General features: G+C 47.0%; 1 protein-coding gene across 1 annotated transcript in view; it reads right to left on the bottom strand.

Annotated features, from left to right (window-relative positions):
- Positions 1 to 2,576: 2,576 nt before the first annotated feature.
- Positions 2,577 to 20,197, bottom strand: part of Pik3cb (phosphatidylinositol-4,5-bisphosphate 3-kinase catalytic subunit beta) — a 64,111-nt gene continuing 46,490 nt past the window's right edge. Inside the window, exons 15-24 of the mRNA XM_048334508.1 lie at positions 19,602 to 19,745; positions 18,245 to 18,344; positions 14,992 to 15,170; positions 14,065 to 14,174; positions 12,521 to 12,599; positions 7,916 to 8,083; positions 7,033 to 7,156; positions 5,465 to 5,610; positions 4,458 to 4,590; positions 2,577 to 4,094 (exon numbers count right to left, since the gene is read on the bottom strand). Of these exons, the coding sequence (XP_048190465.1) occupies positions 3,957 to 4,094; positions 4,458 to 4,590; positions 5,465 to 5,610; positions 7,033 to 7,156; positions 7,916 to 8,083; positions 12,521 to 12,599; positions 14,065 to 14,174; positions 14,992 to 15,170; positions 18,245 to 18,344; positions 19,602 to 19,745 (1,321 nt within the window). The 3' untranslated portion in view covers positions 2,577 to 3,956. The remainder of the gene's footprint in view (positions 4,095 to 4,457; positions 4,591 to 5,464; positions 5,611 to 7,032; positions 7,157 to 7,915; positions 8,084 to 12,520; positions 12,600 to 14,064; positions 14,175 to 14,991; positions 15,171 to 18,244; positions 18,345 to 19,601; positions 19,746 to 20,197) is intronic.

Here is a 20,197-nt window from a genome sequence, read left to right as displayed (position 1 = left end):
TTGGTGCTGGTCCTAGGGCTTGAACTCAGTCTCTGGGTAGTATCCTTGAGCTAAAAAGCTCAGGGCTAGTGCTGTACCAACTCGAGCTACAGTTCTACTTGTGGCTTTTTGGTGTTTAATTGGAGATGATTCCCACAGACTTTCCTGCATGATCTGGATCAAACCTGGCTTTGAGGGCTGGGGATATGGCCTAGTGGCAAGAGTGCCTGCCTCATATACATGAGGCCCTGGGTTCGATTCCCCAGCACCACATATACAGAAAATGGCCAGAAGTGGCGCTGTGGCTCAAGTGGCAGAGTGCTAGCCTTGAGCACAAAGAAGCCAGGGACAGTGCTCAGGCCCTGAGTCCAAGACCCAGGACTGGCAAAAAAAAAACAAAAAACAAACCTGGCTTTGAACTACGATCCTCCTAAGTAGCTAGGGTTACAGGTGGGAGCCACTGGCACCTGGCTACGACAGCCTCCTGGTGATCCTGTTGTCCCAGCTCCATAGTATGTAGGAGGAAACTCAGGACCTCATGGTAGAGGGCCTGCCTAGCTGAATGCCAGGCCCGACCTTGAGTCCAAACCTCATCACCAACAAACCAAGAAATGCGACTTTTCTCAAAATGTGAATGGCTAAGCTCACTCCAGTGATTCTAATTTAACTTGATTTACCTAAGAAAAGTCCAAGTACTGACCCGAGAAGACACTGAATAATAGCTGCAGACTTCCTCTTGGCTGAGGAAATGGAAATTCTGCTGCTCAGGATTACAGGAATGGAGGAGTATTCATTTTTACTCACCTCATTGTATTCGATGAAGTTGTCATAGGAAAGATGGGTTGTCATCCCTGTGTCACACTTTTACGAGAATTTTTCTTAGTATTAACCAATTCATAATATTAGTGCACTTGTCCCTTTAACTTAAAGGTTATTTTTTTTAGATAGAATCTTGTATAGTCAGCCTAGACTTCAATCCTCCTCTATTTGTGCTTGGGATGACACAGGTAGCCATTGGTTGAGTCATATGAACTTTTTTCTACCCAGCTGACCTTGAACTTCTACCTGCCAAGTAACTATAAGCCAGAATCCAGATTGAACACAAATTTTAAGAAGTGGATCACTTAAGATTTAAGTAACCAAAACAGTTAATATTATTTAGGAACCTGTCCTTTTTGAAAAAGTCATTTAAAGTCATCTTTTAGGCTTTGTGACTAGATCATTTCATTAAACAGTAGATAAAATGATGTGGCAATGTGAACCATGGGGGCTGGGAATGTGGCTTAGTGGTAGAGTGCTCGCCTAGCGTGCATGAAGCCCTGGGTTCAATTCCTCAGTACCACAGAAACAGAAAAGGTTGGAAGTGGAGCTGTGGCTCAAGTGGTAGAGCGCTAGCCTTAAGCACACAGAGGCTCAGGGACAGAGCCCAGACCCTGAGTTCAAGCTCCAGAACTGGCAAACAAACAAGCAAAAAAAAAAAAAAGACTTTGTAGCTGTTGTATGGAAACTGTCTCCTGAAAGTTATAAGAGATAATCTCATTAATTCTGGGACATATGAATTATTGTTTTGTGTATTCAAACCAAGCTAGTAAATAGCTTGGTTGTACACACCGGTTGTACATTCTACCACAGCAGTAAGGTGGTTCTTGTCCATCAAGAAGACAATAGCTGGGTGCTAGTGGCTCACACCAGTCACCCTAGCAACTCGGAGCCTGAGATCTGAGGATCATAGTTCAAAGGCAGGCCAGGCAGGAAAGAGACTCATCTCCAATTAACCACCAGAAAACTGGAAGTGGTGCTGTGGCTCAAGTGACAGCACTACTAGCCTTGAGCTGTAGAGCTCAGGGACAGCATGCAGGCCCTGAGTTCAAGCCCCAGGAATGGTGAAATCTTTTTTTTTTAAAGTAGCAATAGGCCAGATGTGGTGGCACATACCTGTCACCCAAGCACTTGAGAGGCTGAGGTAGGGAGATTGAAAGTTCAAGGCTTGCCTGGGCTACACACAAGACCTTGTCAGAAAAGTAATAGTAATAGACACATAGATAATTTGGTGGATAATTTCTCAACAGTTCATGATCTGAGAACACAACCAGGATAATCAGAATCCTAGCTCAGGTCCAACACTGCTGAGTTCATTTCCCTCTTGTTCTCAGAGACACACTTCCCTGTCCTCCCATGGATTTACCAGCGCCTTCCTTTGGGCTACAAAGACCCTGCTTGCCCCCCTCCTTCTGGTAACACTCCCTACTTTCCAAACCATTAGCCTACGGCCTGGTACGTATAAGGCGAGTTGTTGCTAGACAAGCCAGCCCTCCTATAGTCTCATCCTGGAATGCTGGAAGGGGGGATTCAGAGCCCCCTTTTCCCACCCCCGAGCTGGCCTGCTCGGGAAGAAAGCACCAATGTGGCTGGCCCAAGAACTCAGCCATGGGAAAACCTGAGCATCTCCACACCGCAGGCTCCCATCAGACTCCAGGAAGTCCCCCACCATGTGCCCAAGAGGCCGAGGAAGCAAGGGCAGACAGAGGTCAGAGGAGGCCCTGAGCCACAGCCGACTCCTCAGGTTGATGTTATTGCTCATAAAGAAGAGGCTCATGTATCCCCAAACGGCCAAAACCAGCTCCCGTTTATTTGACTGAGAACATTAAGAAGGATGACAAAATTAAACAATCTTTAATAAAATTCCTGTAGAAAACTCAGTCACAGGGCAACCACTCAGTGGTCTGTCTCATGTCCCCGAGGACTGAGAGTTCCCAATATTCTTTGGAGAATAAGCAGTAGTTGTGCTGGATCTTACCAGCCCCCAGAAAGAGCATTCATTTACACATTCAACCAGTGTTCCTATTGCACAGAAACATTATTTGCCACCTAGCACCCTAGCTTTATGGTACCTCAACAAATAAATTACAAAGATTTCAGTGTGGCATGAAACCATTCAATTTGAACTAATATCATTGAAAAAAATCACATTATTACAAGTTTTAATAAATACAGTAAGAACAGGCTGGCATGGTATTAAAATAAAATACTGGATTTTAGGTCTGGAGTTTGATTCCATAAATAGGTTCCTTTTCATTTGCTTGTTTTCTTGCATATGTCTGCTCGTGTATTAGGTTCTAGGAAGCGACCTCTTTCCTAGATACCGTGTAAAATTTGTATTGATAGGTGCCTCGTTACAGAAGCAGCTGGAAGAACTGGATGGTACAGTTAAAACTGAAAGGTAACCTAAGACAAAGTTCTGCTTTTTATCAAACCTTAAATCAGGCTGGAGCATACCAAAGAAACATCTTGGTTTTGTTTTTTTATACAGAACTCCCACTAGAAATCTTATAAATATATATATGCAGCATATTTATATATCTATATATTATATATTATATCTGCCTCACCCATAGATTTTTCAGCAAGTCTGGCTTGGAAGGATGCTATCATGGAAGATAAATATTAACAAAATTAATGAGTTTCCACAGGTTTTAAAAGATTTCTTTTGAAAAATAATCTTAAATTCAAATTATATTATAGTTTGTACTCTACACAATTTAAAAAGGGAAGGAAGATTCCTTTCTTTGAGGCTTCACTGGAAGCAAGCACAGCCCAGGCCCCGGTGTGGACAGCTTGTTGGCTGAGTAATAACACAGGCACAACACTGAACAGAAGTATTTACACCTTTCCTGTAAAGTACCAAAAGCTTAAAACAAAACAAAACAAAGACCTCACACAGGCCCAGCGGCATTCCGTGGCGTGCAGTTTCAGCAGGAAATGATCATCGTCACTTGGCAGTACTCGTGATGCGCTGGGGGCATTCAGAGCGGGGCGGGGGGAGGTGGAGGGACTCCACAGTCCTTGGGGCCTTTGTTCTGGAGTTCCAGGAGTTTGTTCCCTTTATCACATCTCTGGCAGGGTCCAGTTCAATTCAGTGCAAGTGCAAAACGAGGAGGAAAGCAGACGAGTAGGGAGGAGGAGGACAAGAGGCGTGGTTAGGACCTGTAGTCTTTGCGGACCGTGTGAGCCATCCAGTTCACTTTGGTGGTCCAGCTTTCCCTGAGCGCCTCATCAAATTTCTGCTTAAATTGCTTCAGTGCTTCTTCTTCACTCTTCCCTAAGGCAAGAGAGTCCTGAAAGTGAAAGGGGAAAGCCCCATGGTTACTGATCCTCAGAGGAGCTTCACACGCGATGGATGGTCGTGACCAAGTCCCATGAAGATGTGGCCTTGTCACGGATAGAATGAGCTTCCGATCACTGCTAGGGATACAGTGTTTTCCCTGGCCGGCAAACAGCCTGGGAACAGAAGGCAGGTTGGGGAGGCTGGGGCCTCACAGGGGTCACAAGCTCCTCCATGCCAACTCTCCAGGTTCTTTTCCCTTCACTAAGATCCTCTGGTGGGTGGGGAATGACTTCCCTCCCCTTCTGTGAGAGGGAGGGGCACCCCTAAGCGAGCTCCCCACACACAGTACAAGGCACGCAGACGGGCGGTGTACCTTAAGATACTGTATGTCCTTGACGGACGTGAGCTCAGGAAGGCCGGCAGTCAGCATCAGGGCGAAGAGGGTGATGAAGAGATTGCCATGCCGCCTCAGGATCAGGTAGGCGTCCTCGCAGCACTGGCGGAACCTGGGAGAGGCACACGGGTGGAGAGGAGCGTTAGGGAAAGGAAGGCGGGCTCGGACACCTGCCGTTGCGAGGCGGACTTCTGGAAGCGCGGTCCCAGGACTAAGATGCGCATCCACTGATGAAGCTCTCTGACACCCCACGCATCTTTCCAGAAGCTAAACTACATGGGAACTGTAGGACGGGGCCACGCAACAGCCTAGGCTTTCCACTTCCCATGCAGCACGAGGACGGCCTCTCAAACAAGAAGTGGACTCTCAACACTCTGGGCTTTGCACTTGTGCTGACTCCAGAAGCTAAGCCCCCAAATCACGCCGACACTTGTGTGTGGCTCCTCATCTCTTCTTCAAGGCGATAAGATCCAACAGAACCATCCCAGTGCTAGACCGGAGGATCCGGTGCACATTCTCCATCCGTCTGGACAGGCGCCGGGGGACGGGGCACGCGTTTGTGGGCACAGCCTCTGCTGGCCGTGTGACCTCCATCCCCCATGACCACAGGAGGCCTGAAAGTTCATTATTTCTCCCTATACGTTAAGCAGCAGCAAGAAGACGAGTAGCATGCGTGGAAGTGCGGGCGTCTGCAGCCCGGGCCCACGCTGCTAACCACCGAGTGGCGTGCGGGCGCTGACGCCGGCGCCGCGCTGCGTGGCCGCCTCCGAAGCGGCTGTGTGCAACCTGCCGGACGCCACGCGGGGCAGCTCCCATCTCCGGCATTCTCCCTCCGCAGCGCTTCTGAGCCTGACGGGCACCCCGGCCCTCCCCTCCTCTGCCCCCTCCGCCCTCGGAGGTCGACTGAGGCTCTCCCAGGTCCAAATACATCTTGGTTTGACGTGAACGTGTCGGGTGTGTTTTGATGTGAGGACAGTGCTACTCACCGGCCAAATTTTTCTGTGTTTCCCGTCTTTCCTTGTTGAATGACATGAATAAAGTCGTAAGTAAGAATGAAAGGCACGCGCTCCCTTTTTATGCCGAACTTGGATTTGAAGTTTCCAAGGATGTGTCCGAAGTCGATGTGGAAGAGCTGAGGAGCAAACAAACAGGCCTTAATTTCCTCATCGCCCCACTGGGAGGCCAAGGCTTTCTCTTGACCCACGCGCACCATCCAGCAGCCCGCCCCCAGCAGCCCGCCCCCAGCCCGCCCACTGTGAGCCGAGGGTGTTTCTAACATTCTGACGTCATGACGCTCTATGGTAAACCCTGGTGTGAAGCTGAATATACTCTGGGAAAGGAAAATCTTTAGAAAGAAAACAATGCATCTGATAACGAGATTCCATTCTCTCAGCTCTGGGCCGCAGCCCCCTCTCCAGGATCACCCCGAGTCCTGCTGGCCTCTTCCTGTCATCACTGACCTCTTGCGGTTACAGGTTTCTCATTATTCCTTTTGAGAGGTGTCAGGAACAAATGTAGATAAACAGAAGTGTTCATCCAAATAACCAGAACTAGGAGTGCTGTGAGTGTGTGGGAAAGGGAGAGGGAGAGAGAGGATTCTAGGGCTTAAGAGCACGGGCACTGTTCCTGAGCTATTTCTGCTCAAGGCTAGCGTTCTACTACAGCTACGTCACAGCTCAACTTCTGTCTTTTTGGTGAGAGGTAAGAGTCTCATGGACTCAGAGGTGTGCCTCCAGTGGTAAAGCACCAGCCGGAAGCCAAAATATCAAGCTAGAATGTGAAGCCCTGATTCAAGTCTCAGCATGGACACACACACATACAAAAAGATACCTCATCTGTCTTGATTTAATAAAATGCAATAGTTATAAACAGGTCATTTGAAACTGTGGCCTCATGTCACTTCCCAGGCAAAGTGGTAACACTCAACCTCCTTTTCTTCCCCTGCCATATGCGATTAGGCTTAATGTTTAAGAGAGAAAAATGGACACTGGCCCTGATGCTATAGCACTCTACCACTTTGAGCCACAGCGCCGCTTCTGGTCGTCTAGTGGTTCATTGGAGATGAGTCACAAACGTTCCTGCTGGGGCTTCAACAGTGATCCTCAGATCTAACCTCTTGAGTCACTAGGATTATAAGCGTGAGCCACCAGCGCCCAGCTCCAATTTACTTATTTTTTTAGAAATGGTTTTATATATATATATATTTTTTTTTAACTTGTTGAGATAGGATCCTACTGTGCAGCACAGACTGGCTTCAAACTCACAACCCTCATTCCTTAGCTCCCGAGCATCCCGAGCGCTGGGATTACAGACATGGTATCACTATGACTGGCCCACGAGCAATTTCTTGTACTGAAAGAATAGGAGATTTTTAAGTAACTGTAATACTTTTCTCCCTGATTTTAAAAATATGGAAGTAACTACATTTAAGTAAACAAATGCACAGGTAAAGTACACGGTCTACGTAAACAAGGGCCTGCAGCAAACAGGGAAATCAGAGACAGGACTTTACCATGACTGAGGCTGGGCAGATCCCACACTGCAGCTAGCTTACCTGACCGGTTTTTTTCACCATGATGTTGTCACTGTGTCTGTCACCAATGCCCAGGACGTAAGAAGCTACACAGTAGCCAGCGCAGGACAGAGTAAACTCCTCGATTGCTCGGTCCAGGTCGTCCCTGGACAAAAGAGAAAAGGGAAGCAGCCATGATACTTGGCCTCCGGTATAGGGGATGAGGCCCGACCGCGCTGTTTCCCTGGTAACTGGAGCACTCCAGACACGAAGTTGCCAAGACCACAGGGCTGTGCCTGCTGGGTTGGCCAAAGAGCACAGGCAACTGAGCCTCAGCCACTTGCATGCCTATTTCTGGGGCGGGGAGGCCAAGGTCACAATCAGGGCGGTGAGAAGCACCGGCAGGCTGTGCTTGCTGTTCATGCTGGGCTTGGGAGCATTTTGGTCAGCTCTGACCTCAAAGTAGAATCCCATGTGGAAGAACCAAGTGCCGTGACCCCAACCATGTAACTGGAGGACTGCAACTAGAAGTCACTCACTAATCAAGCAAGCTATGGGAGAAAAAGCCTCAAGACCAAAACTCAGAAACTGACTCTCAGATCCAAGTCCTTGGAGACTGCCAAAGATAAACTTGGAATCTGACTCTGAAGTATTCTGCCCCCAAATCCTTGCAACAGCACTCCCTTTCACCCCGAAATTGCTTCACTTTGTACTCGTCCAACATCCTAACTGCAAGTAACACAATTCTAAATAAATATTTTGCTTTCTGTTTGGAGACCGGAGTCTACACTCATTTACTTCCAGTGCACAGATGTTAGGGAGGCTGACAAGTCCTCACAGACACCTGTTGCTTCTGCTTTTCTACTGGGCACTGGGTGAGCAGCCATTGCCTGGCTCTGTGGGGAAGAAGTCGCTGGTAACTGACCCGGAATTGTACTCTTTAAGCCAGTTGAGAAGGGCATCTTTGTTGAAGGCTGCAGCGGCAGCCACGTTGCTACTGTTGAGCTGAATGTCAGCGATGGTTTCTGAGGTGCTCACCACCTCAATGAGGCCAGAGCGATCTCCAGTGGCCAAACAGCCATAAGGCAACATCCTGAAAGGGAAAAATGGGCGTCAAGAACCACGCTGCCCTTGAAGAAGCAAAGAGTCCATTGCTAGGGTTTTGTTCCTTTGATTGCTAAAGAAGTTTTGCTATTACTGACAGATGAGCACTAAACATATTGTCTTGTTACGCAACTTCACTCTCCCAGTTGTTCAAGCCCAGAACTTCAGGTAATCCATGAGTCTTTTCCTTCTTTCATGTCCAACCTTTAATTTAGCTGCCTTGAAAATGTATCTAGAGGCAGGTTGTGTGGGTGCACTCAAGAGAGCTGAAGCTAGAGGATCCCTGAGTTCGAGGCCAGCCTGGGACACATGGTGAGACGAGACACAGAGACAGAGGGAAGGAAGAGGGAGAGGGGAAGTCACGCTCTTAGGTAAGAGGTTCATGCCTGTAATCCCAGTACTTAGGAGCAGAGGCAGGAGGATGGAAGCCTCAAAACCAGCCTTGGCTACACAGTGAGATTCTCTTAGGGGAAAAGAAAACCCACAAAAACAAACAGAAGATTTCTCTTGTACCTCAGCTATTCACATGCTTTGCCTATCATTATGCTTTTAGACATTTTCCTTATGATTTCTGTACTTTTTTTTTTTTTTTTTTTTTTTTGGCCAGTCCTGGGCCTTGGACTCAGGGCCTGAGCGCTGTCCCTGGCTTCTTTTTGCTCAAGGCTAGCACTCTGCCACTTGAGCCACAGTGCCACTGCTGGCCGTTTTCTGTATATGTGGTGCTGGGGAATCGAACCCAGGGCCTCATGTATACGAGGCAAGCTCTCTCGCCACTAGGCCATATCCCCAGCCCCTGATTTCTGTAATTTTTAATGTTATTATTATTTTCTCTTCACGTTGGCTATAAATATTGTCTAAAATGGTTTTATACCAAGAACAATGTGAGAATGGAAGAAGGTATCTTGGAAGGTTCCGATGAGGGTCAGATGACAACACAACACACAGAGTGAAGAGCCGGGTGCAGCTAGACTGTAAACATTCTGTCGGATGGCGCACCTCCTCAATGTCCTGCATGTCAGATGGTGACACAGAAAGAACAGTCACAGGTGCACAGTGCAGTACGGGGGCACCGCGGCAGAGTCAGGGGGGCTTCCGTAAGCAGGGGACAGGAGGGCTGGGCAACAGAGCAGATGCAATGCAGAGCCCTGCAGGCCATGGTAAGACTTGAGTGTGCGGAGAGGGGGAGGAGGAATACATGTTGGGGTGTATGATGATCAGACAAGAGGAGAACTTCATTAGTTTCTAAAAACCCTTCTAAAGAAAAAGTCAATCTCATTCTGTCTCTTAACCTTTCTAATAATACCAAAGTAAGTTTGGGAGCAGAACTGTCAAATTACCTTTGGGCAGGTGGACAGACCAACTGATGGACTGCTCTGCATCTGCACTATAAATCTATTTCTCCTCCTGAAGCCGCGCGGCTGTCGGTGAGAAGCAGGGGGGCCCTGTGGGCACTGACACCCTTTCCTTTCCTTTCCTGGGCAGGATGAGCAAGGCCAGCCCTGCCCTGCTGGGGTAGAGGGCAGCTTCTCACTCGGGCACCTCCCCCGCCATCGCAGCCATGCTAGCGCAAGGCCAGCAGCTTCCTCTTCAAATCTGCCACCGCATTCACAGTGGGAGGAAACAACATTCTTGTCAGGGAGACACTTTGACAGAAGTCATGCTGAGGACAAACTCCCCCAAGGGGGGGCTCCCACATCCTCTTATCCAGACCTCCTTTGCACTGAACTTCTACTCTTCTTACAAAAGGACAGGACAACGCTTTTAGCAGTGTTTATCTTCCTTTCCCATACTCTCTGACCCAAGGAGCAATGTCATCTTTCCCACTAAACAAGACCTTACTGAAACACGCTGTCTGCAGCGGGGCGGGCAAGGGGCCGGCGGCCCTGTGTGCATCTTCTCCACGGTACCCACGCCACGCTGACCTACGTCAGAGGAAGGCGTGCGATTCCTCTACCTCACACTTGCGTTACCTTCACATTCCTTCTTTCCTCCATGACTGCAGGCAGCAGTACCACTAAACACAATTAGAAATTCCGCCTAGGCGTCTTAAGAGCAAATAAAATCATCAGTGCAACTCAGATATATAAAGTGAATGGAATCTGAGGCAATGCATTTACTCTAGGGACATGAGCTTTGCTCTAAACTGAATTTTGAAGTATTCCCTTGAAAAGAACGGCTTTTAAACGGTAGCTTAAGATTCTAAAAATAATAATAATAAGTCCATTTCCTTAAAAAAAAAATGAACGGAGCTGGGTGCTAGTGGCTCATGCCTATCATTCTAACTACTGAGGAGGCTGAGACATGAAGACCACAATTCAAAACCAGCCAGGCAGAAAATTCCACTAGATTCCATCTCTAGTTAACCCACAAAAAGCAGGGCTAAAGGCATTCTAAGTAATAGAGCATCTGCTCAGCAAGCAGGCTTAGTAATACGCACAAGGCCCTAAGTCCAAGACCCAATAACAAGAAGAAGACAGGCAATGAGTGAAGCTCGCAAGGATTTCCAAGGGTGGGGGGTGGGGGGAGTGCGTGGCGCAAGCGGCAGGGCGCCTGCCTAGCAAGTACGAGGCCTTGGGTCCAGATCCCAGCACTGGTTTCACATGGATGCACAGAGGTGTGAGGGGACACAGAGGATGGCTAGGCCTCCCGAGGGCCGGAGTTGACACGTGACCTGTGTATGACACGAGACAGAAAAGGCTGGCTGATCACTACCATTCGTTAGCCAAAAGCAGTGAGGCATTGCGACATGTCGGTGGCCTACAACTGTTCTCTCTTGGTAGGAAACACACCAAGAGCATTAGGAGACATCGGAGGAAATGAAGCGAGCACAATCGTTTTCACCCGTGCAAACATGGCAGCAGTACAAGTGCTAAAATAAGTCACGCACAGAAGGTCCCCAAATATCTGGGACTGAACTTACAAGAGTGTGCTACTTGACCCAGTCTAACCTGAGCAGCTGGCCAAAGCCGAACACAATGGGACCCCTGGGGCACGTGTATTAATAGAAACTGTCACAAAAGTTTGATGGGAAAAAAAAAAGATGAGTTGGAAAATGAACTAGCTAAGAATTGAAGCCCTTCATCCTTTTTTTAAACACAGGGTCAGAGGACAAAAAGTCAGGAAAGATCCCCCTGGACAGACAAGTCCCCTCGCTTCGGTGAGGCACACGCGTCTCCTCGCCAACAGCAACGCGGCTGCCCTCCTTTATGGGCGGCTGCGGAGAGCCTCAGCCTGGCCAGGGCAGACCCGCCGACAGCCACGGGGTTTGGGGTTCTCAAGCCGTGAACATGGCTTCCCCACAGGGATCAGTCCTCCCTGCTATGGGATATTCCCCATTTGCTAACCGGTCCCCGATACCAGCTATGTTTGATTTAAACAGCTCTCCCCAAAGCGTCCTGACTTAACAGCGCGAGGACCGCAGGCCCTCGGCCAGGCCCTCTGCAGGGGGCTATGCTCTCTGCTCCCTACTGCAGTCACTGCTCCGGCCCTGCGAAAGCAAAGACCACCCCAGCAGACCTCCTTCCGCCTAGCAGGACTGCAGCAGTGACACGCGTCCCCATTCCTATGCTGAAGCTCTTCAGAATCGCTATACCTCGATGAAGGAAGGTCTAACTAGACAGGATGGGAAAATTAGATATAAACTTTGACAGTCTTGGATTTGAATCTAGCTCTGCTACTTAATATTTCTGTAAGCTTAAAATCTTTATGGTCCTCACTTTTCTCATGCGTTGTGCTTAGGTATCACTAGGTGAAGAACCTACAATCTCTGCTTCAGTCAATACACAGCAACAGATTCAGCTAGCTATGGTGGTGTACACCTGTAATCTGGCATTCAACATGCTCAGTAGAAGGAACACAGTTCAAGCCCAGTCTTCACTAACACATCAAGTCCCCGTCTCAAAATAAAACCCCACACCAAGGGTGGCTCAAGTGGCAGAGTTCTGCCTGACCCTGGGTTCAAACCCTAAAACTGAAAGAATATCAAGAAAACCACAGGCTATAATGTGACTTCTGTGTCTGTGCAAGTCTTATTCTTTCTGGAATTTCAAGCACCTGTGCTTGTTGGGTATTTTTAGTCACCTGTGGGGTTTGAGTCCAGTGCCTGGGCTCTGTGCCTGAGCTCTTTTTTGCTCAAGGCTAACACTCTACCACTTTGAGTCACAGTGCCACTCTTGGTTTTCTGCTGGTTCACTGGCAATAAGAGTCTCACAGACATTCCTGCCCAGGCTGGCTTTGAACTGTGATCCTCATATCTCAGCCTCCTAAGTAGCTAGGATGACAGGCATGAGCCACCAGTGCCTGCCTACCTGTATAATTTTAAGTCTGATCAAGTTTAAATAAGATAATGTATTGCAGGAAGGAGGAAGCAATGTACTGTGGGGGAATCCACCATGAGACGCAGACATTAATTCCCCACGAGTCTCACCGAAGGTCCAGACCAGCTTCTTTCCAGAGTAAGTCCATCAAGCGCAGCATTTGGAGTGTCAGCATGTCCTGTCGTAAGTCTAAGAGAGAGCACTGCTTCATTACATGCAAAGTAACTCATTAACGTAACATTAGGCAACACAGTCAAATTTAAGTAAAACCATAGCAAATGGGCTATTTTTTCCCCAAAAATTTCAATGTTGACTGTATTCACTATACTGTAAGCTTATTTGTTAGCATGTTCCCGTGACTTCAGAAATTAAGTACAAGGCTTTTAGACTGTTGACCAACTGTACTAGCTTGCATTCGTATTATACTCCACTACTGTTTGCCTTTAGAGCTACACAGAATGTTTTCATGAATCATAAGTGAGTTATGGTTGTTCAAAAGTGGAAGAGCTGACTGGACTTTCAGCCCCATTGTCAGAAGGCTGAGGCAAGAAGATGGTTGAATTTGAGGCTGCTGAGGAAGATTCTATCTCTGAATGAATAAATGGAAGAATGAATAAATGATCAACTAAACACATAAATACTTTTGAAAGAGTGCTTTCAGGCCAGAGTATGTGAAGGCAATTACAAGGTTTTGTTGGTAACTACTTGTAGGGTCAAGTGGGGTAAATGTCTATAAGGGTTTTTATAGAGTATTTTGAGCCCATCTTCTGTGATGCACCTTTACTTATGGCTTCTCAGGTTAACCCCTCAAGCACAGAGAGTGTTCACGGACACGGGGCCCGCAGGCTCAGGGGGCCATGAGACTGGCTTGTGGCACAGCAACTGTCATGGCCACCTGAGGTTGTGCAATCTCTTCAGAGGCATTTCCTTTATCACTTCTGTATCATCAGATATTCAAATAGACTGCAAAACTACGGCAGTACAAGCCATCTTGCCATCACTGAAACAGGGTCTAAGACTACCTTACTGAAATACAAAGGTCTATTTCAAAAATCATTGTATCAAAGGAGTAGATAATTCGAGTAAGGGAGGAGAAAAGAGGGACAGTTTATTAGAACAGTGAGTGCAAGTGAATTATAGAAGTCAACTTCTAAAAAGGAAAAAAAAAGAATTTTAGGACATGGTCAATTTGATAGCTACTTCTTAGGACTGTTAAATATTTACATAAATAAATAAGGGAAGGGAAGGGAAGGGAAAGGAAGAAGGAAGAAGGAAGGAAGGAAGGAAGGAAGGAAGGAAGGAAGGAAGGAAGGAAGGAAGGAAGGAAGGAAGGAAATCAGCCACAGATGAAAAGTCTCAAGGAACTTGGAGCAGTAAGAATCTCAGTACTAAGCCAGGTGTTGGTGGCTCACGCCTATAATCCTAGCAACTCAGGAGGCTAAGATCTGAGGTGCACAGTTCAAAGCCAGTCTAGGCAGGAAAGTCTATGGGACTCTTCTCTCCAATAAACCACCAGAAAATTGGAAGTGGCGCTGTGGCTCAAGTGGTAGAACACTAGCCTTGAGCTGAAGAGCTCAGGGACAGTGCCCAGGCCCAGGGTTCAAGCCCCATAACCAACAACAAAAAATTTTTAAAAAGGAATCTTAGTACTCACCATCACCATTTTTAAAAATCACTCCAACGGAGTCCTCGCCGAATACCTTGTTGCTGTACACCAGCCACAAAGGCTTCATTTTGGAGTCCATGTACTTGCACTTCTCCACACTGAAAGAAACCAGCCAGGAAAATCAGCCAACTGCGTGAACTTATCTGTCTAGACTGTCGTGTGTCCCTGGTGACCTGGCGTGGACAGCCCTCTCCTATTCCTTCCAGGGCATGTGGAGGTCAGAGCTAGAGCCAGAGGACCTTCTCTTGGTAGAAAGGGTGGGGGTGGCAGGCACTGATATCAGCCGGGCCAGGCTCAAGCCCAGGGCCTTGCCTTCCCACTGCCCTACGCATTTGCTCCTCTTGCCTTTCCACATGCTGGACTTCAGTTTACATTTCCCCACTTGGTGAATATAACACGGGAACAATCATTGGATTAACATTAGGACTATTCTGAACGATTCTGAGTTCTTAAAGAGGGATCCATTTGAACAGTGGCACCATACATATAGTACACTATACTGATATAAGAAACATTCATTGCATGTCTGTAAATTCATTACTTTCTCTGTAAATGACAAAGAGGAAATGTTTCCAAATTCATCCAGTACATCATTTTAGCACAGAGTAAATAATCATAGGTTTCCAAAATTTGCTCCTATAGAATTTTCTTATAAACTGGTAATAGAGAAATTAAAGTGCACAGGAGATGAAGGAAAATGATGTATGAAGATTTGACAAATCTACAGGTAAACTTGGCCAATGGGCAAAGATGCTAGTGGATGCATGCAGTCTCTGAGGCCTTTGAGGAGCAGGTCTTCCTCTCTTAATTACGCTCTGCTGCCTGGGGCAACTGCTCCCCCAGCTAGTGATCCAGAATTCCTTTCAGAGTTGCTATTTTCATGGGGACTCAGCGCACAAAGCAGAGGACACTTACTAGAGCTCCGAGAGGATGACACAGGGATTCAGAGGGGACTGCAGGTCTGAAAGGGCCTCCCGATAAGCGCTCTGCTTTAAACAAGTATGCATTGCCTCCTTCCCTTTAGCTCGGTTTAGCTTCACTGCATTCAGTTTGATCAAACTATTTAACGTTTTTAACTTATTGAGTGCTTCCACCTGAAAAGGTTGAAAAGAAGGACGTCATGTAATCACATGCGGCAATGGCACACGCCTCACACATACACACACACACACGCCACACACAAGCACGTACACACACATACCCATGCCAACGGCACTCGGCTGACAGCAAGGACAGTGAAACACAGAGGAAAATCAAAGTTTGTTTCAGCATATCACTTAAGGCATCATCATCTCTCTTTTCACTTTCTTTAAATCTTTTGTTAAGTGAAATCGTGTAAATCAGGAAAAGGGAAACAGGCACAGATGGTGATTTACAAGCCATACCGTGAGGCCCTGTCTAAGACCAGCATCAGCTGAGGATGAGAGCGTGAGGAGAGGAGGGAAGGCTCTCCCCCAGCCACTCCTCCATCTGTGCTACCCAGCGTGTGACAGGAAAACCTGGGGCCCAGACTGACATTCCACAGAGTCAGACTGAACATCTACAACTTGCTGTTTATTTATATATTTACATACGTGTTTGTTTATTTGAGATGAGGTTTGCCATGAAGACCAGGCTGGCCTTGAACTCAAAAGTCTTCCTATTTCTGACTCTCGGGTGCTGAGGGTTACAGGCATGCACCACCCAGCAGACCCTGACATTTCTATTTCTTGCCATCACTATGTGATGATATCTTCTCAGTAGGTTCTCCACTAACTGGATAGCTAGAATGGAAGATTGTACAGTATTCGTTGTCCAAGTCTAAATTACTTGTTTTTATAATGAGGTAGTTCTGGATATCAATATGGAGGGAGGGAGGGAGGGAGGGAGGGAGGGAGGGAGGGAGGGAGGGAAGGAAGGAAGGAAGGAAGGAAGGAAGGAAGGAAGGAAGGAAGGAAGGAAGGAAGGAAGGAAGGAAGGAAGGAAGGAAGGAAAACTCATGCCTCATACAAGTATGCAAGTACTACACATAATTCAGCAATGGCCAAGAAAATCAAAACCATTATGTGCTAGGTGCTAGTGGCTCACGCCTTTAATCCTAGCTACTCAGAAACCTAAGATCTGGATGAGCTGAGTTTGAAGTCAGGTAGAAAGGCCCACATACTCTACCTCCAAAATAATCTGCAAAAGGCAGGACAAGAGGCATGATTCAAATGGGAGAGTACCAGCTGAGCAAGCAAGCCATTGAGAGTAAGGCCTAGAGTTCAAATTCTGGTACAAACAAAACATTTACACACTAGTAGTAGTTCACGCCTATAGTCCTTGCTACTTGGAAAGCTGAGGATGAGAGGATAGCAGTGAGACCCTGTCTTAACCCACAGCTGGGTGCAGTGGCTTATGTGTGTCATCCTAGCTTCACAGAAGGCTAAGATTAGAGGCTTGTGGCTCCAGGCCAGCTACGGAGGCATTTGCCTGTCATTCTATCTACAACAGGAAGCCTAAAACAGGCAGACTGTCCTCCAGGGCCTACGCAGGAAGAGAAACCCTATCTCAAAAATAACCCAGGGAAAGAAAAAGGTCTAAAGGTGTGACTCTAGAGGGTAGGAAGCTTGGAGTTCAAATCCCAGTGCCAAAAAACAAAAAAATCGACTTTAATAACTGAGGGTCTTTTGTGTCGCATTATGTAAAATGTGTAAGAACACTGTCCTCAGCCAACCACAAATCAGAAGAAACATTTTATAAATATAGCATTCTAACTGAACACAACCAATGATTTAAAAATATAGTAGAAATCATATCGAACATAAAACAACATGATGAACACCGTGACTTGGAATTCCATGAGCAGATTTCTCTCATGTCATATTTTAAATCTGAACTTTGCTTCCATGCTAGAAAACTACTGAGACTATGGCAGAGTAGGAATTCAAGCACACAGTTTCTACACAGAGGCTGGGACCTTGCTTATGGGAAATCAAGAAGGTTCTTCATTGCCAGATGATAAAATCAAGAAGATGGCTGAAGTCTGCCAAGTCAGCCATCTGCCAAAACCACAGACACTGTGCTTCTTAACAGTTTCGGGAGCTGTTCAAACACTGGTGACAAGAGGACCAGATGAAAACAGAGCTATGCAAACAGGATCTTTTTGAAGTACTTCAAATCTGAGGTTCTTCTGTGTTTGTACAGTTGGGTAATTTCATGCCCCATCTCTAATTGTGCTGATACTCATTTCCTGGAACAGTGTCCCGAATGGCATAAGTCAAATACCATAAGCATTTCAACACATCATTTTATTGGCTTGCAGATAACAAGAGCTGCCATGCAAGCGATACAGTCTTCCCCATAGAACTCATTAGAAGAGAAGAAGGGTGAGCAGCGTTTGTTCATAAGTACACCTTGTTGGAAAGGAGTGCTGAAAGCGTGTGGTGTGGGTTTGGTGGCAGGGGGTGGGGGGGGTGGAGGCAGCCGCCATGATGAGGGCAAGGGGGCACGGGAACAACCTCATCAGGTCTTGGTAGACATTCTTTATTTTATTTTCAGCAAGGAAAAATTAGTGTAGGAATTTTAAAAGGAAATGACACACTACAACCTGCCACAAAGATCACTTTACTAGCTACCTAGAGATTGAAGCGGGGAGAGGTATAGGGGCATAAATGGCAAGGAGAGGCCCCATTTTGATGGTTACTGTAAAAGCTCAGGTCAGAGGGAACAGATTCGACTAGGATGGTAGGTGTGAAGACTAGTCAGATGGACAGGTGAGATTTGCTGAAGGGGTCTATGAAATCGAGGGGATTCATACTATCAGTCACATGCTACTGCGAATAATAATCGCCCATAGTAAGAGGTGAATAGATGTTAGCTGATCTCCAGTGGAATTTTTCCAAAAAGGTGGGTTAGATATAGTTGGTTTAATAGCAAGAAAAGTTCTAAATACGAAAACCACCTAAAGGAAGCCTCTGGGAGTTTCTCTGGGATGTCAAAAATGTGTTAGCAAAGTAGTACGATTGAGGAGTCAGTGCTGGCTGCTGTTTCCTGTGGCATTTGGTGATCATTCCTCCTGTGAAACCCGACACTTGCTAAGCTGAAAGGACGTCATTAGTCAGGTAAGGGGTGGAATCTATCTCCCTGACACGCTATGCAGAAGTGGCCCCTGGTGAGATGCAGGTGGGGGCGCGCGGCTGGTGGCTACCTGCTTGGAGAGGACCTTCATGTGTCCCACGCTCCCTCGGCAGTACGCCTCCAGGATCACTCCAAACTGGACGGAGATGGCAGGAATGTGCACCTCGGACCTGCGGAAAGGGATGTGCACAGGGTCTATTGCAATGCTCACGTCGCCACATGAAAATGCAAACTTCTGGATTCTATTATGAGATAAACGTAAGATGCCACCTGAACTAAAGAACTGCCTGTGGCATGTACATTTATAAGATGCTCAGCGTTTCAACTTAGGAAACTTCCATACTCAACAGTGGTTAAGATTTTATTAGTTATGAGATTTCATTAGCTAATTCTTTGTCCCAAGAAATTTGACATTTTCACGGCTTTCTGTCCAGGTGGGCTGGATAAAAATTGAGATCTTATCTTAAAACTAAGCAAAACACAAAGGACTGGTGGCATGGTTCAAGAGGTAGGGCTCCTGCCTACCTAACAAATATAAGAGCCTGAGTTCAGACTCCAGGATTGCCCAAAAGTAAGTAAATAAGATTGAATCTGACAAAAATATAACAACAGGAAGCCAATATTCAGTCAAAGGAATCTCCTTTAAATTACAGCACAACGTTAGAGAGGGCACAATATTTTCCTTAAGTATATTATCCAAGCCAGGTATGGTGGTGTTCACCTGTAATCCCAGCACTCAGAAAGCTGACACAAGGGCTGGGAATATGGCCTAGTGGCAAGAGCGCTTGCCTCCTACACATGAAGCTCTCATTTCGATTCCCCAGCACCACATATATGGAAAACGGCCAGAGGGGGCGCTGTGGCTCAGGTGGCAGAGTGCTAGCCTTGAGCAAAAAGAAGCCAGGGACAGTGCTCAGGCCCTGAGTCCAAGGCCCAGGACTGGCCAAAAAAAAAAAAAGAAGAAGAAGAAGAAAGCTGACACAAGAGAATCAAGAGTTTGAGGCCAGGCTAGGTTACTTTGAGAGTTTGGGTGCATCTGGGCTCATGCAAATTACTATGCCAAATCACAGAAGTCAAACTAAGGTAAGAAATAAAGAGGAATAAGAGATTGGGGAAAGGGGGCAGGAAAGTATGTCAATGATAGCTTGCTCAAGCATATGCAAGGCTCTGGGTTCGCTCTTAAGCAACCTGAATGAATGAATGAATGAGTGAATGAATGAATACATACATACATACATATATACACACATATATAAATGGAAAGAAGAGAGGGGAGTGAGAAGGTATGTGGAAATGGTGTACATGTTGCAGCTGGGTTGTCAGAAGCAACTAGAGCAGTGAGTGTTGCAGAAGAATGCCACCTACAATGCTGCACATATTAAGTGTGGCTCAAGCACACAGGGCACTGGAACAAGAGAATGACTTACCTAAGATGCCAAAACAGGAACTGCCCTATCCTCCGGTTGGCAAGTGCCCGTTCCAGCAGGAATCGAGAGAGAGCACAGTCAAGAAAAGGCTCATATTTTAACACCTGCACCAGTTGTAACAGATACTGGGAGAGCTCTTCATCACTGAAAGACACAGAACACAGAATGCCTCAGCCCCGTGTAGCAGACAGCCCTTCCTAGCCACATGGGCAGGATCGAGTCCAGGCTGGTCACGAGCCAACCTCACTGGACACAGCCTCATGGCAAAGTCAGCAGGGGTGGAGAGCACGGGAGCTCACCTGCAGGGGACATGTTTACCAAGGCAAGTAAAAGTGTGATGTCAGCCGAGAGATAACACAACACTAGCAACTTTCATACCAATTTCTTTTTGGCCAGTCCTGGGCCTTGGACTCCGGGCCTGAGCACTGTCCCTGGCTTCTTCCCGCTCAAGGCTAGCACTCCGCCACTTGAGCCACAGCGCCGCTTCTGGCCGTTTTCTGTATATGTGGTGCTGGGGAATCGAACCTAGGGCCTCGTGTATCCGAGGCAGGCACTCTTGCCACTAGGCTATATCCCCAGCCCTCATACCAATTTCT

Source organism: Perognathus longimembris, chromosome 26 (genome assembly GCF_023159225.1).
Source record: "Perognathus longimembris pacificus isolate PPM17 chromosome 26, ASM2315922v1, whole genome shotgun sequence".
In the NCBI taxonomy this organism is placed as follows: Eukaryota; Metazoa; Chordata; class Mammalia; order Rodentia; family Heteromyidae; genus Perognathus; species Perognathus longimembris.
Note: the sequence above shows the minus strand (reverse complement) of the source record. Positions and strands in the feature narration are given on the sequence as shown.